Source organism: Salmo salar, chromosome 15 (assembly GCF_965601325.2).
Source record: "Salmo salar chromosome 15, fSalSal1, whole genome shotgun sequence".
NCBI lineage: Eukaryota > Metazoa > Chordata > Actinopteri > Salmoniformes > Salmonidae > Salmo > Salmo salar.
In genome coordinates, this window is record NC_138305.1 from 112,850,748 (window position 1) to 112,865,000 (window position 14,253).

The 14,253-nt window shown below is 46.4% G+C and overlaps 1 protein-coding gene across 1 annotated transcript in view; it reads right to left on the minus strand.

Moving 5' to 3' along the window:
- Window positions 1-1,104: 1,104 nt before the first annotated feature.
- Window positions 1,105-14,253, minus strand: part of LOC106572974 (uncharacterized) — a 127,059-nt gene continuing 113,910 nt past the window's right edge. The window contains 1 exon segment of the mRNA XM_045696564.2: window positions 1,105-7,951. Within this exon segment, the coding sequence (XP_045552520.2) occupies window positions 6,233-7,951 (1,719 nt within the window). The 3' untranslated portion in view covers window positions 1,105-6,232.

Consider the following 14,253-nt stretch of genomic DNA (forward strand, 5'->3'; position numbering starts at 1 on the left):
CGTTCCGAATTGTACTCTATTCCCTATTTAGTACACTACGTGTGACCAATAGGTCCTGGTAGTGCACTATACAGGCAATAGGGTGCCAGACAGAGAGGGAGGGATCACATACAGTCTCCAGAAAGAAAACAAAGATTAGTATTCACATGAGAAGGAGAGGTTCAGTAGACAGTAGAATCAACACCAAATCAAAGAGAAAAGGGAACAATGTGTGTGAAATAGTTTTTGGGACTGTGGAAGTGTCTTGCAGACGGACACAGTGTGTATACAGTACATACCTAAAAGGTCAGACAGTGAATTTTAAATACCGGTAGTGTAAAGTACTTAAGTAAAAATACTTGTAAGTATTACTTAAGTTGTATTTTTTTTGGGGGGGTGTAAATATCAACACACCCAACAGGCTTTCTCAAGATTAATTCCCAATTCTGTCAGATAACATGTAAAAATCTTCTGTACTCGTGTACATACTAGTCATGACACAGGGAACAACGGTTAAATAATAGTTAAATATACTGTACATATACTGAGTTTACAAAACATTAAGAACACCGTCTCTTTCCGCGACATAGACTGACCAGGTGAATCCAGGTGAAAGCTTATGAGCTGTTGTTTTAGGTAGTCATGACAACGGATAAATAATAGTTACAGTGAGGGGGATTTTTAATTTTTTTTAAACTTATTTCCCTCATTAAAATGCAAATCAATTTATAACATTTTTGACATGCGTTTTTCTGGATTTTTGTTGTTGTTATTCTGTCTCTCACTGTTCAAATAAACCATTAAAATTATAGACTGATCATTTCTTTGTCAGTGGGCAAACGTACAAAATCAGCAGGGGATCAAATACTTTTTTCCCCCCCTCACTGTAAATATACTGTACATATACTGAGTTTACAAAACATTAAGATTTGTCTTAGGATCCCCATTTAGCCGTTGCAAAAGCAGCAGCTAATCTTCCTGTTGATCCCTTCCTAGGAAGAGTAGCTGCTGCTTTTGCAATAATAATAATAATAATAATAATAATAATAATAATAATAATAATAATAAGAATAATAATAATAATAATAATGATAATAATAGTAAAATCCCAAATCCCTTATTGATGTCACTTGATAAATCCACTTCAATCAGAGTAGATGAAGAGGAGACAGGTTCATTAAAGAAGGATTTCTTTAAGCGACATGGATTATGGATGTGTATCATTCAAAATATTCTCAACAGTTTCCCGTGTGTATCAAGAATGGTCCACCACCCAAAGGACATCCAGCCATCTGGACACAACTGTGGGCCAGCATGCTTGTGGCACGCTTTCAACAACTTGTAGAGTCTATGCCCCAACAAATTTTTATTGTATTTTTATTGAACCTTTATTTAACTAGGCAAGACAGTTAAGAACTAAGAAACTCTTATTTACAATGGCGGCCTATGAACAGTGGGTTAACTGCCTTGTTCAGGTGCAGAAAGACAGATTTTTACCTTGTCAGCTCAGGGATTCGATCTAGCAACCTTTTTGGTTACTGGCCCAACGCTCTAACTACAAGGCTACCTGCTGGTTACTGGCCCAACGCTCTAACCTCTAGGCTACCTGCTGGTTACTGGCCCAACGCTCTAACCACTAGGCTACCTGCTGGTTACTGGCCCAACGCTCTAACCACAAGGCTACCTGCTGGTTACTGGCCCAACGCTCTAACCACAAGGCTACCAGCCGCACCGAATTGAGGCTGTTATGAGGGTAAAAAGGGGGGGGTGCAACTCAATATTAGAAATGTGTTCTTAATGTTTTGTCCACTCGGTGTAGCCTTTCTATAGGGGACAGGTGTTGGTTGAAAACCCTTTCAGGAGGACAAGGAGGAGTAGAGCATGAATCCAGTCGGTTTCTTTTATTGACAGTTTGGAAAAGGTACAAGACTCTGTGTTCTGGGAATTCTGGGAATGTGAACAACGTGTGTTCTGGGAATTTTCTTAACATCATCCGGTCACTTTTAATCTCTCGTGGACAAACTACAGATGTTGGATCTTAATATGACCCATTTCGTCGAAAGGAGGAGTTATTCCTTATTAATCTGGAAAATGTTATCCCAAGCGGGGACTTCTGTATGCCAATAATTCAGATAAAAAAAACGGGTGCACCGTAAGGTGTAATGGGGGGGATAGTCTCCCCGGCGAAAGATACATGGCAAAGGAACATCCCAATGTAGACGCTGTATCGCGTTAGTGGAAACCAAGACTGTTCTCAGGGAAGGTCTGCCTGGTTTTGACTTAGCAGAAGTAACTTCTTGTATCAGGTTAGGGGAATTTACGTGGCAGGTTTTATGGTGACAGGTTAGGCTAATTAAAGTTAAGGTTAGGAAAAGGGTTAGAGTTGCATCTCCATCACATCGATATCGCCTTGCTTTTTTTGGTACACCAGAAGTACATTCATTTTCAATGGAAAGCTGCTTTTGCCTTGCAGCATTGCGTTGCAGAGGCAGTTGCACGTTGGATTTATCCAATGTTGTACGTGTAGACTTGACAGAACTAGTAATAACAGGTGAATGTTAAACGTTTGTTGTACACATATCCACAAAAAAAAAATGATGGATTACATAATGAAAAAAGTTTTGACGGCACTAATTATTATGCAGCATGGAATGCAATAACACTGTCGGTCTGATCGAGGCGTTTGCTAAAATGCAAAAATTGTCCTTGACGTGTCTCAATCTAGCTGCACCAGGCCTGTCCTGAAAACAGTCTTGGTTTCCACTAATGCAATGCTGCAATTCTGACGTCCTGCCTAGAAATTCTGCCCCATAACGCAGAACCCAAACCGGCTGTGCGTGCGCACCATCGTGCACCATCGCGCGTCATCGTGCATAGATGTATTTTGTCCCCCTACACCAAACGCCATCACGACACGCAGGTTAAAATATCAAAACAAACTCTTAACCAATTATATTAATTTGGGGACAGGTCGAAAAGCATTAAACCTTTATGGCAATTTAGCTAGCTATCTTGCACTTGCTAACTAATTTGTCCTATTTAGCTAGCTTGCTGTTGCTAACTAGTTTGTCCTGGGATATAAACATTGAGTTGTTATTTTACCTGAAATGCACAAGGTCCTCTACTCTGACAATTAATCCACACACAAAACGGTCAAACGAATTGTTTCAAGTCATCTCTCCTCCTTCTAGGCTTTTTCTTCTCTTGACTTTATATGGCGATTGGCAACTTTCATAAATTAGGTGCATTATCGCCACTGACCTCATTCGTCTTTCAGTCACCCACGTGGGTATAACCAATAAGGAGATGGCACGTGGGCACTTGCTTCTATAGACCAATGAGGAGATGGGAGAGGCAGGATTTGCAGCGCAATCTGCGCCACAAATAGAACTGACTTCTATTTTAGCCCTTGGCAATGCAGACGCTCGTTGGCGCGCATGAGCAGTGTGGGTGCAATAATTGAATAATATAGATTTCTAAATGTATTTTGCAGTCAGCCTGTTATAAGGCAGGATCCTTATTATCGCCATGTGATGTCTTGTTAAACCATCAATACGGCGCTAAATTCACTCGCACTTGCAACCATTTTTGGTCACCTCATTACAGCTCCCTAAAAGATGATGTCTGTGTCTGGACTAATTTCATAGGGAGGTTCCCACGACGACGAGCAGTTCTCATTTTGTTGAGTGTCAAAGACTCCAGGCAGAGGTTTATGGAGACGGGAGGGGTTAGGAGTCGAGGTCACCAGAACTCGGATGAAAGAAGGATGTGGAATATGAATCAGATGGCGGTGGAAGTAAGGAAGAATGGACCTCTGCCCAAAATAACGGGAAAATAAGCAAAGTTGGGATGGGAATGAAGACTCCTACTATGGAGAATACCTGGTTTCTGGCTAGAGTCCAGTTTCTGGGACAATTTGGGGCCTGAATTGCCAAATCTGTTGGATGTATCCAAGATAGTGGAGAGAGGTGTGGGTAGAGTGAAGTCGTTGTGGGTCATGAGGAGTGAGCTGATCTTGATTTCTTTGCATTTCCGCTGAACAGAGGAAGCGTCTGTTGGGTATCAGGTGAATTGATGACCATGCTGCATCATGCTTTAAGCTAAGGAGAAGAGCACCTGTCAAGGGAGAGCTGGAGTCTCAGAGAAAGTGGGTATCGAGGAGCTGAAGAGTATTCCTGGAGTGGAGCTTGTGTCTATTCTTGTGTTTTTTTTTTTAATGTGGAGTCCTTCCCTACCCGAGTGAAGCTGGGCTATGTATACTTTACTGTAAGAAATTGTATTTCCAGGTCGTTGCTAAATGGTGTAGAGTGTTTGGACATTTAGAGAGAGTCTGCAGGCGGAAGAATCCCAGATGGAGAAGTTGTGGAAAAGAAAGTCATGGTTATGAAGAAGCTGTGAAGTGTTGCAACCCTGGTGAAAAGCATGAAGCTACATCTTTGAAGGGAGAGTCTGCGGAAGATGGAGAAGTTGTGGAAAAGAAAGTCATGGTTATGAAGAAGCTGTGAAGTGTTGCAACCCTGGTGAAAAGCATGAAGCTACATCTTTGAACAAGGTCACCAAAATCAGGGCCGTCCAGAACATTTCATATGGTTGTCGAAAAGAGTGGAGGGATTGAAAGTCACTCTTGAGGACTCCATGTTGCTGTGAAGGTCTTCAATGCAGGCTATAGAGTTGGCTTCCATCCAGCAGGATTCAGGGATGTTACTTGTAAAGAAAGTGGACTGGAGGGAAAGTCCAGGAAGATGAACATTATTGTGGACGCGGAAGAGCGGTTCCTGGGACTAAAAGATTTCTCAGGGAAGGAGTTACATGAGGCGCTCTAACGCCCCGGAGCCTGGGAGCTATGGAAGTCTGAAGAAATTAGGGATATAGGTTTTGTTAAGTTATTTTTTGCAGTGTTATTAAGCTAATATAAAATAGCAGTTGTTGTTGATGTGTATGGCTGCATTCAGATATACATTTTGTACATTTGAATGTTGCAGAAGTAGGACCTAGTATTTGAGTGAGCGAGAGAGAACATTATTTTGATAGCAGGCCCTGATCCCAAAGACTAGACTGCCCACACATGGAGAGAAAGAGAACTACTCATTTTCAACCACTCACGAGTAAGGTTGCAAAATTTTGTGAACTTTCAATAAATTCTCTGGTTTTCCTGAAATCCTAGTTGGAGGATTTTGGATTTTCTGCTTATTTCCCCTTGATTCTGTGAATCCTCCAATTGGGATTTCTGGAAAATCAGGGAAATTATTGAAAGTTCCTGGAATTTTGCAATCCTACTCACAAGGCTCATTTGAATTTCCTGATGCGTCAGGATAATACTCTGTGACGAGAGATCAAGTTAAGATCCAACATCTTTACGTAAACAAATGGTACCGTAGATCTGTCATGATGATACAACGGGATGCATGAAATAATGAGTAGAATTCGTTCCTGTGCTTTGGACAAATCTTTTGCAGGTGTTAGTATCTTTCAAATTTTGTAAGAGGAAGGTACATATAGGGCCATAGACTTCCCCGTAAGAGGAGGGTACATATAGGGCCATAGACTTGCCAGTAAGAGGAGGGTACATATAGGGCCATAGACTTGTCCGTAAGAGAAGGGTACATATAGGGACATAGACTTGCCCGTAAGAGAAGGGTACATATAGGGACATAGACTTGCCCGTAAGAGAAGGGTACATATAGGGACATAGACTTGCCCATAACTTGCAAAGAGAGAGAGTGGATCTCTTAACACTTGTGGACCCAGAATTACATAGAGCATCTGACCAATTACGCAAGACTGAGATTACTGAACTATGAGAAAGTGAATCAGGGGTGGGATCAATTCCATTTAAATCCAATCAATACAGGAGATTCATTTCAATTAAATGTAATTTCTGATCCTTCAATTTAATTGAACAATCCGTATGTCATGTTTCTGGTGTAGTGTGTCTAGTATGAACGCTCGTTCGATTGGATAACCCATCTGTTGCTCTGTTCCAATATCCACTGGCATACAACTTAGACATTCTAGAATCAACGAGGTGTTCTAGTGTTTAATATCCACTGGCATACAACTTAGACATTCTAGAATCAACGAGGTGTTCTAGTGTTCAATATCCACTGGCATACAACTTAGACATTCTAGAATCAACGAGGTGTTCTAGTGTTCAATATCCACTGGCATACAACTTAGACATTCTAGAATCAACGAGGTGTTCTAGTGGGGATATTGGAACGTCATAACAACCCCAAACCCCATCCTGCCCACCTCATAGGCCCTTCCCTGGCCTCAGGGATGGGGATTGGATTGCTCCCCTCTGTCTGTCTCTCTCCTTGTGCTCACCGATTGGCTGACCAGGGGAGCGGGTGGGCAAGGAAGGAGGCGGGTAAGATGGAGGGGGGATGGTGAGGTGGGGGAGGGAGGGAAGAGGTGGTCTGGGGGATGTGGGGAGGGGTGGGGGTGTAGCAGTGGAGGTGCGGGAGGAGGTGGAGGAGTGAGATGGTTGGTGTTGGGAGGAGCGGGAACGTGAGGAAGGGGAGGTGTGTGTGCTGCGTGGGGGTTCGGGAGGCGGGGGGCAGTCACTGATCTGTTCCAGGAGAGAGGGCATGTCCCCCTCGATCTTCTCCAGCACCGCCGCCATTTGCTTCTCAATCTGTTCGATCACGCTGTCCATCTGCCAATCAGCAGTACTACTACCATGACCTCTGACCCTGACCCCTCCGTGCCCCAGTCCCCCATACATCCCTCCTCCACCCCCGCTGCCGTACAGAGTGGAGCAGTAGGAACCCCCGTACCCCCCCAGCTCTACCTCCTGGCCGTATGCGGTGGTGTGTCGGCCTAGACTACGGGAGCTTCCCAGGGACCCTATGGAATAACTGTAACCCCCCTCGGACGGTTTGGGTTCCCCCCTGGACATGCTGAACTCTACACTGTGACTGTCTACCCTCTGGTCTCTACCGATGGGGCTCGCGTCACCTCTTGGCCCTATCCCAGTTCTTACTGTTGATCCTAGCCCTGTTCCAAGTACCCCTGACCCTGCTCCAAATGTACCTGCCCCTCCCCCTCCCATCTCAAGCCAGTTCCTCCCCCATGGACACCACACCAAGCCAGTTCCTCCCCCCATGGACACCACACCAAGCCCAGTTACTCCCCCCACTCCCCCACCTCCAGCAGGCCTCTCAGCTACAGACTCAGGGAGCTGGGTCTGACACCAGCAACTGTCATCCTGCTTCTTCTCCTCTACCGGAGCCTGCACTGCCGGCTTCCTGTCAGCAGGAGCAGGTGGGGTTATGGCTGCAGCAGTAGTAGCAGTAGTAGTAGTAGTAGTAGTAGTAGTAGTAGCAGCAGCAGGGCCTGGGCCCATGTTGTGGAGTTGGGCGTCCATCTTGTGTCGTTGAGTCGTTGGAGTCTCAGGAGTGACATAGGTTGGTTGCTTCTTCTTGGCATTGCTAGGCAACGATGATGCTGCTGTGTCGTGGTCAGAGACAGTGACGGGTTCCTGGGGCTTGGTGAGGTCACGGGTTACGATGGGGGTAGGAGGTGTTTTGGTCTCTGTTGTTGTTTTGGTTTGACCCAATGCGGCGGCCATTTTGCCTGACGTCTTCTTCACGGCTGGCTTCTTTGGCTCGTCCCCCAGAGGTTTGGAGCTGGCATTTGATTGATTGGGAGGTTGGGAGAGCGGTTCGTTATCGGCGGAAGGAGAAATCCCTACAGAGGGACTCAAAGAGCTTCTCCCCCCTCCTCCCCTCTCCTCTCCCCACCTCCTCACCCCTACTCCCCCGTTCCTCTCCTCACGCTCCGGATTAGTTCCAACTGTCACCTCTGGTGTCACCCCTCCTCCCTCACTCTCCCCCACTCCCCGCTCACTCTGCCCTCCTCCCCCCTGGTCCTCACCCCTTCCTTCCCCGTGTCTTCCTGCCTCCACTTCAGCTGCAGCAGTCTCAGACGCACGAAGACGCTGCATGAAGGTGGTGACTCTGATCGCTTTCTGTGAGAGAGAGAGAGGGGGGATTGAGAGGGGGGAGAGAGAGAGAGAGAGAGAGGGGGATTGAGAGGGGGGAGAGAGAGAGAGAGGGGGATTGAGAGGGGGGAGAGAGAGAGAGAGAGAGAGGGGGATTGAGAGGGGGGAGAGAGAGAGAGAGAGAGAGAGGGGGATTGAGAGGGGGGAGAGAGAGAGAGAGAGAGAGAGGGGGATTGAGAGGGGAGAGAGAGAGGAGAGAGAGAGAGAGGGGGATTGAGAGGGGGGAGAGAGAGAGAGAGAGAGAGGGGGATTGAGAGGGGGGGAGAGAGAGAGAGAGAGAGAGGGGGATTGAGAGGGGGGAGAGAGAGAGAGAGAGAGAGAGGGGGATTGAGAGGGGGGAGAGAGAGAGAGAGAGAGAGAGAGGGGGATTGAGAGGGGGGAGAGAGAGAGAGAGAGAGAGGGGGGATTGAGAGGGGGGAGAGAGAGAGAGAGAGAGAGAGGGGGATTGAGAGGGGGGAGAGAGAGAGAGAGAGAGAGAGGGGGATTGAGAGGGGGGAGAGAGAGAGAGAGAGAGAGAGGGGGATTGAGAGGGGGGAGAGAGAGAGAGAGAGAGAGGGGGATTGAGAGGGGGGAGAAAGAGAGAGAGAGGGGGATTGAGAGGGGGGAGAGAGAGAGAGAGAGAGAGGGGGGATTGAGAGGGGGAGAGAGAGAGAGAGAGAGAGAGGGGGATTGAGAGGGGGGAGAGAGAGAGAGAGAGAGAGAGGGGGATTGAGAGGGGGGAGAGAGAGAGAGAGAGAGAGGGGGATTGAGAGGGGGGAGAGAGAGAGAGAGAGAGAGGGGGATTGAGAGGGGGGGAGAGAGAGAGAGAGAGAGGGGGAGTGAGAGGGGGGAGAGAGAGAGAGAGAGAGAGGGGGATTGAGAGGGGGGATGGAGAGAGAGAGAGAGAGAGAGGGGGATTGAGAGGGGGGAGAGAGAGAGAGAGAGAGAGAGGGGGATTGAGAGGGGGGAGAGAGAGAGAGAGAGAGAGAGGGGGATTCGGAGGAGGGGGAGAGTAGAGAGAGAGAGAGAGAGAGGGGGATTGAGAGGGGGGAGAGAGAGAGAGAGAGAGAGAGGGGGATTGAGAGGGGGGAGAGAGAGAGAGAGAGAGAGAGGGGGATTGAGAGGGGGGAGAGAGTGAGGGGGGAGAGAGAGCGGGGAACATTGGTAGGAGGGAGGGTGACCGGGGGGGGGGGGGGGAGAAAGATGTAATCAGACAATACATCCCAGAACTGGACTGTACATTTTACAAATTTTTTGGGGGGGGGAGAAAAACATTAGTCTTATTGGGATAAACTGTGTGTCTAAGACCAAATACTGATCAGTGAAACACTGATATCACCGAAGTAAAGCAGTTATCAACACTGCAGACACAGAGTCACCTTTCTCTAACTTTTAGACCTGTGGGATTGGGATTCTGTGTGTGTGTGTGTGATTTCTTCCTCAAGCACCACATGTATGGGTCAATGAACCAGGAGCCACTGTAGAGGAATGAGACGGGGCCGCATCTCAATAGTCAAATGTGGTTTCCTTCTTTTCCTCAGCTCCTTTCCTTGTCTAGTCGACAGATTTTTCACTTTGTTGCTCTAACCGCTAGGCTACCTACCGTTTCTACCGTTCTCCTTTCCTTCGTCTGACCCGTAGAGATCCGCAAGGCTGTAACTACAGTCGTGGCCAAAAGTTTTGAGAATGACACAAATATTAATTTTCAGTCTGCTGCCTCAGTTTGTATGATGGAAATTTGCATATACTCCAGAATGTTATGAAGAGTGATCAGATGAATTGCAATTAATTGCAAAGTCCCTCTTTGCCATGCAAATGAGTGTTGACGAGGACAAGCCTGGAGATCACTCTGTCATGCTGATTGAGTTCGAATAACAGACTGGAAGCTTCAAAAGGAGGGTGGTACTTGGAATCATTGTTCTTCCTCTGTCAACCATGGTTACCTGCAAGGAAACACGTGCCGTCATCATTGCTTTGCACAAAAAAGGCTTCACAGGCAAGGATATTGCTGCCAGTAAGATTGCACCTAAATCAACCATTTATCGGATCATCAAGAAATTCAAGGAGAGCGGTTCAATTGTTGTGAAGAAGGCTTCAGGGCGCCCAAGAAAGTCCAGCAAACGCCAGGACTGTCTCCTAAAGTTGATTCAGCTGTGGGATCGGGGCACCACCAGTACAGAGCTTGCTCAGGAATGGCAGCAGGCAGGTGTGAGTGCATCTGCACGCACAGTGAGGCGAAGACTTTTGGAGGATGGCCTGGTGTCAAGAAGGGCAGCAAAGAAGCCACTTCTCTCCAGGAAAAACATCAGGGACAGACTGATATTCTGCAAAAGGTACAGGGATTGGACTGCTGAGGACTGGGGTAAAGTCAGTTTCTCTGATGAATCCCCTTTCCGATTGTTTGGGGCATCCGGAAAAAAGCTTGTCCGGAGAAGACAAGGTGAGCGCTACCATCAGTCCTGTGTCATGCCAACAGTAAAGCATCCTGAGACCATTCATGTGTGGGGTTGCTTCTCAGCCAAGGGAGTGGGCTCACTCACAATTTTGCCTAAGAACACAGCCATGAATAAAGAATGGTACCAACACATCCTCCGAGAGCAACTTCTCCCAACCATCCAGGAACAGTTTGGTGACGAACAATGCCTTTTCCAGCATGATGGAGCACCTTACCATAAGGCAAAAGTGATAACTAAGTTTCTCGGGGAAGAAAACATCAATATTTTGGGTCCATAGCCAGGAAACCCCCCAGACCATAATCCCATTGAGAACTTGTGGTCAATCCTCAAGAGGTGGGTGGACAAACAAAAACACACAAATTCTGACAAACTCCAAGCATTGATTATGCAAGAATAGGCTACCATCAGTCAGGATGTGGCCCAGAAGTTAATTGACAGCATGCCAGGGCGGATTGCAGAGGTCTTGAAAAAGAAGGGTCAACACTGCAAATATTGACTCTTTGCATCAACTTCATGTAATTGCCAATAAAAGCCTTTGACACTTATGAAATGCTTGTAATTATACTTCAGTATTCCATAGTAACATCTGACAAAAATATCTAAAGACACTGAAGCAGCAAACTTTGTGGAAATTAATATTTGTGTCATTCTCAAAACTTTTGGCCACGACTGTACACTATATATATACACAAAAGTATGTGGACACCCCTTAAAATTTGTGGATTCCGCTATTTTAACCACACCGTTTCTGACAGGTGTATAAAATCGAGCACACAGCCATGCAATCTCCACAGACAAACATTGGCAGTAGAATGGCCTTACTGAAGAGCTCAGTGACTTTCAATGTGGCACCATCATAGGATGCCACCTTTCAAACAAGTCAGTTCCTCAAATTTCTGCCCTGCTAGATCTGCCCCGGTCAACTGTAAGTGCTGTTATTGTGAAGTGGAAACGTCTAGGAGCAACAACGGCTCAACCGTGAAGTGGTAGGCCATACAAGCTCACAGAATGGGACCACCGAGTGCTGAAGCGCGTAGCGTGTGAAAATCATCTGTCCTCGGTTACAAAGCTCACTACCGAGTTCCAAACTGCCTCTGGAAGCAACATCAGCACAAGAACTGTTCATCGGGAGCTTTATGAAATGGGTTTCCATGGCCGAGCAGCCGCACACAAGCCTAACATCACCATGTGCAAGCATCGGCTGGAAAGCTCGCCGCCATTGGACTCTGGAGCAGTGTAAATGCGTTCTTTGGAGTGATGAACGACGCTTCACCATCTGGCAGTCTGATGGACGAATCTGGGTTTGGCAGATGCCAGCGGAACGCTACCTGTCCGAATGCATAGTGCCAACTGTAAAGTTTGGTGGAGGAGGAATAATGGTCTAGGGCTGTTTTTGATGGTTCGGGCTAGGCCCCTTAGTTCCAGTGAAGGGAAATCTTAACACTACAGCATAGAATGACATTCTAGACGATTCTATGCTTGCAACTTTGTGGCAAGCATAGAAAGGGGAAGGCCCTTTCCTGTTTCAGCATGACAATGCCCCCGTGCACAAAGCGAGGTCCATACAGAAAAGGTTGTTTAGATCTGTATGGTAGAACTTGACTGGCCTGCACAGAGCCCTGACCTCAACCCCATCGAACACCTTTGAGATGAATTGGAACGCCAACTGAGAGCCAGGACTAATCACCCAACATCAGTGCCCAACCTCACTAATGCTCTTGTGGCTGAATGGAAGAAAGTCCCCCGCAGCAATGTTCCAACATCTAGTGGAAAGCCTTCCCAGAAGAGTGGAGGCTGTTACAGCAGCAAAGGGGGGGACCAACTCCATATTAATGCAGATGATTTTGGAATGTGATGAGCAGGTGTCCATATACTTTTGTAGTGTACAGTTGAAGTCGGAAGTTTACATACACTTAGGTTGGAGTCATTAAAACTCGTTTTTCAACCACTCCACAAATTTCTTGTCAACAAACTATAGTTTTGGCAAGTCGGTTAGAGCATCTACTTTGTGCTTGACACAAGTCATTTTTCCAACAATTGTTTAAAGACAGATTATTTCAGTTATAATTCACTGTATCACAATTCCTGTGGGTCAGAAGTTTACATACACTAAGTTGACTGTGCCTTTAAACAGCTTGGAAAATTCCAGAAAATGATGTCATGGCTTTCGAAGCTTCTGATAGGCTAATTGACATCATTTGAGTCAATTGGAGGTGTACCTGTGGATGTATTTCAAGGCCTACCTTCAAACTCAGTGCCTCTTTGCTTGACATCATGGGAAAATCAAAAGAAATCAGCCAAGACCTCAGAAAAAGAATTGTAGACCTCCACAAGTCTGGTTCATCCTTGGGAGCAATTTCCAAATGCCTGAAGGTACCACGTTCATCTGTACAAACAATAGTACGCAAGTATAAACACCATGAGACTACGCAGCCGTCATTGCACTACTTTAGACCAGAGCCCTATTCCCTATATAGTGCACTACTTTTGTCTAGGGGCCTATAGTGCTCTAGTCAAAAGCAGTGCAAGCGAATAGGGCAGCATTTGGGACACAATCCCTACCGTGTTCAGACAGGTGATTCTAAACACCGATATCTCTTTTACAATAATGACACGATTATCCGTGAGATTAGCAGGCCGTCAGAAATGAGTGAAGGTTGATTTGGTGTGTGTGTGTGTGTGTGTGTGTGTGTGTGTGTGTGACTCTCGGTCTCTCCACATACATAGAGAACTTTCTACCTTCAGGTCCTGGGAACCCACATGCAGGGGAGACAAAAGGGTTATTAAGGGGGTTATTAAGGGGGTTATTAAGGGGGTTATTAAGGGGGTTAATCATGCTGCTTCTATAGTACATCCTCCTGGATATCCTTCATCATAACCGCCATCATCATCATCATCCTTACAAACAACCAAAGGAGGCTGGTGAGTGGTAATCTGGGAGGACAGGATCATTGTAAAGTGTAATCTGGGAGGACAGGCTCATTGTAAGGTGTAATCTGGGAGGACAGGCTCATTGTAAAGTGTAATCTGGGAGGACAGGCTCATTGTAACGTGTAATCTGGGAGGACAGGCTCATTGTAACGTGTAATCTGGGAGGACAGGCTCATTGTAACGTGTAATCTGGGAGGACAGGCTCATTGTAATGTGTAATCTGGGAGGACAGGCTCATTGTAACGTGTAATCTGGGAGGACAGGCTCATTGTAACGTGTAATCTGGGAGGACAGGCTCATTGTAAAGTGTAATCTGGGAGGACAGGCTCATTGTAACGTGTAATCTGGGAGGACAGGCTCATTGTAACGTGTAATCTGGGAGGACAGGATCATTGTAAAGTGTAATCTGGGAGGACAGGATCATTGTAAAGTGTAATCTGGGAGGACAGGCTCATTGTAACGTGTAATCTGGGAGGACAGGCTCATTGTAACGTGTAATCTGGGAGGACAGGCTCATTGTAACGTGTAATCTGGGAGGACAGGCTCATTGTAACGTGTAATCTGGGAGGACAGGCTCATTGTAACGTGTAATCTGGGAGGACAGGCTCATTGTAACGTGTAATCTGGGAGGACAGGCTCATCGTGTTTGATCGTGTTTGACATGAGCATGTCCTCCTAAATGTTTGCCCACTAGCCTTCTCTGGAAACAACAATTGAATAATCTGCATAATCATCATCATCATCATCATCAATTTAATCCAGCTAAATCAATTCAAATATTTATGAGCAATAGTACCAGCTAGAGGACTGGAGGAGCCCAGGCCTGAACTAGATGGATATAAAACTGGAACAGCTAGAGGACTGGAGGAGCCCAGGCCTGAACTAGATGGATATAAACTGGAA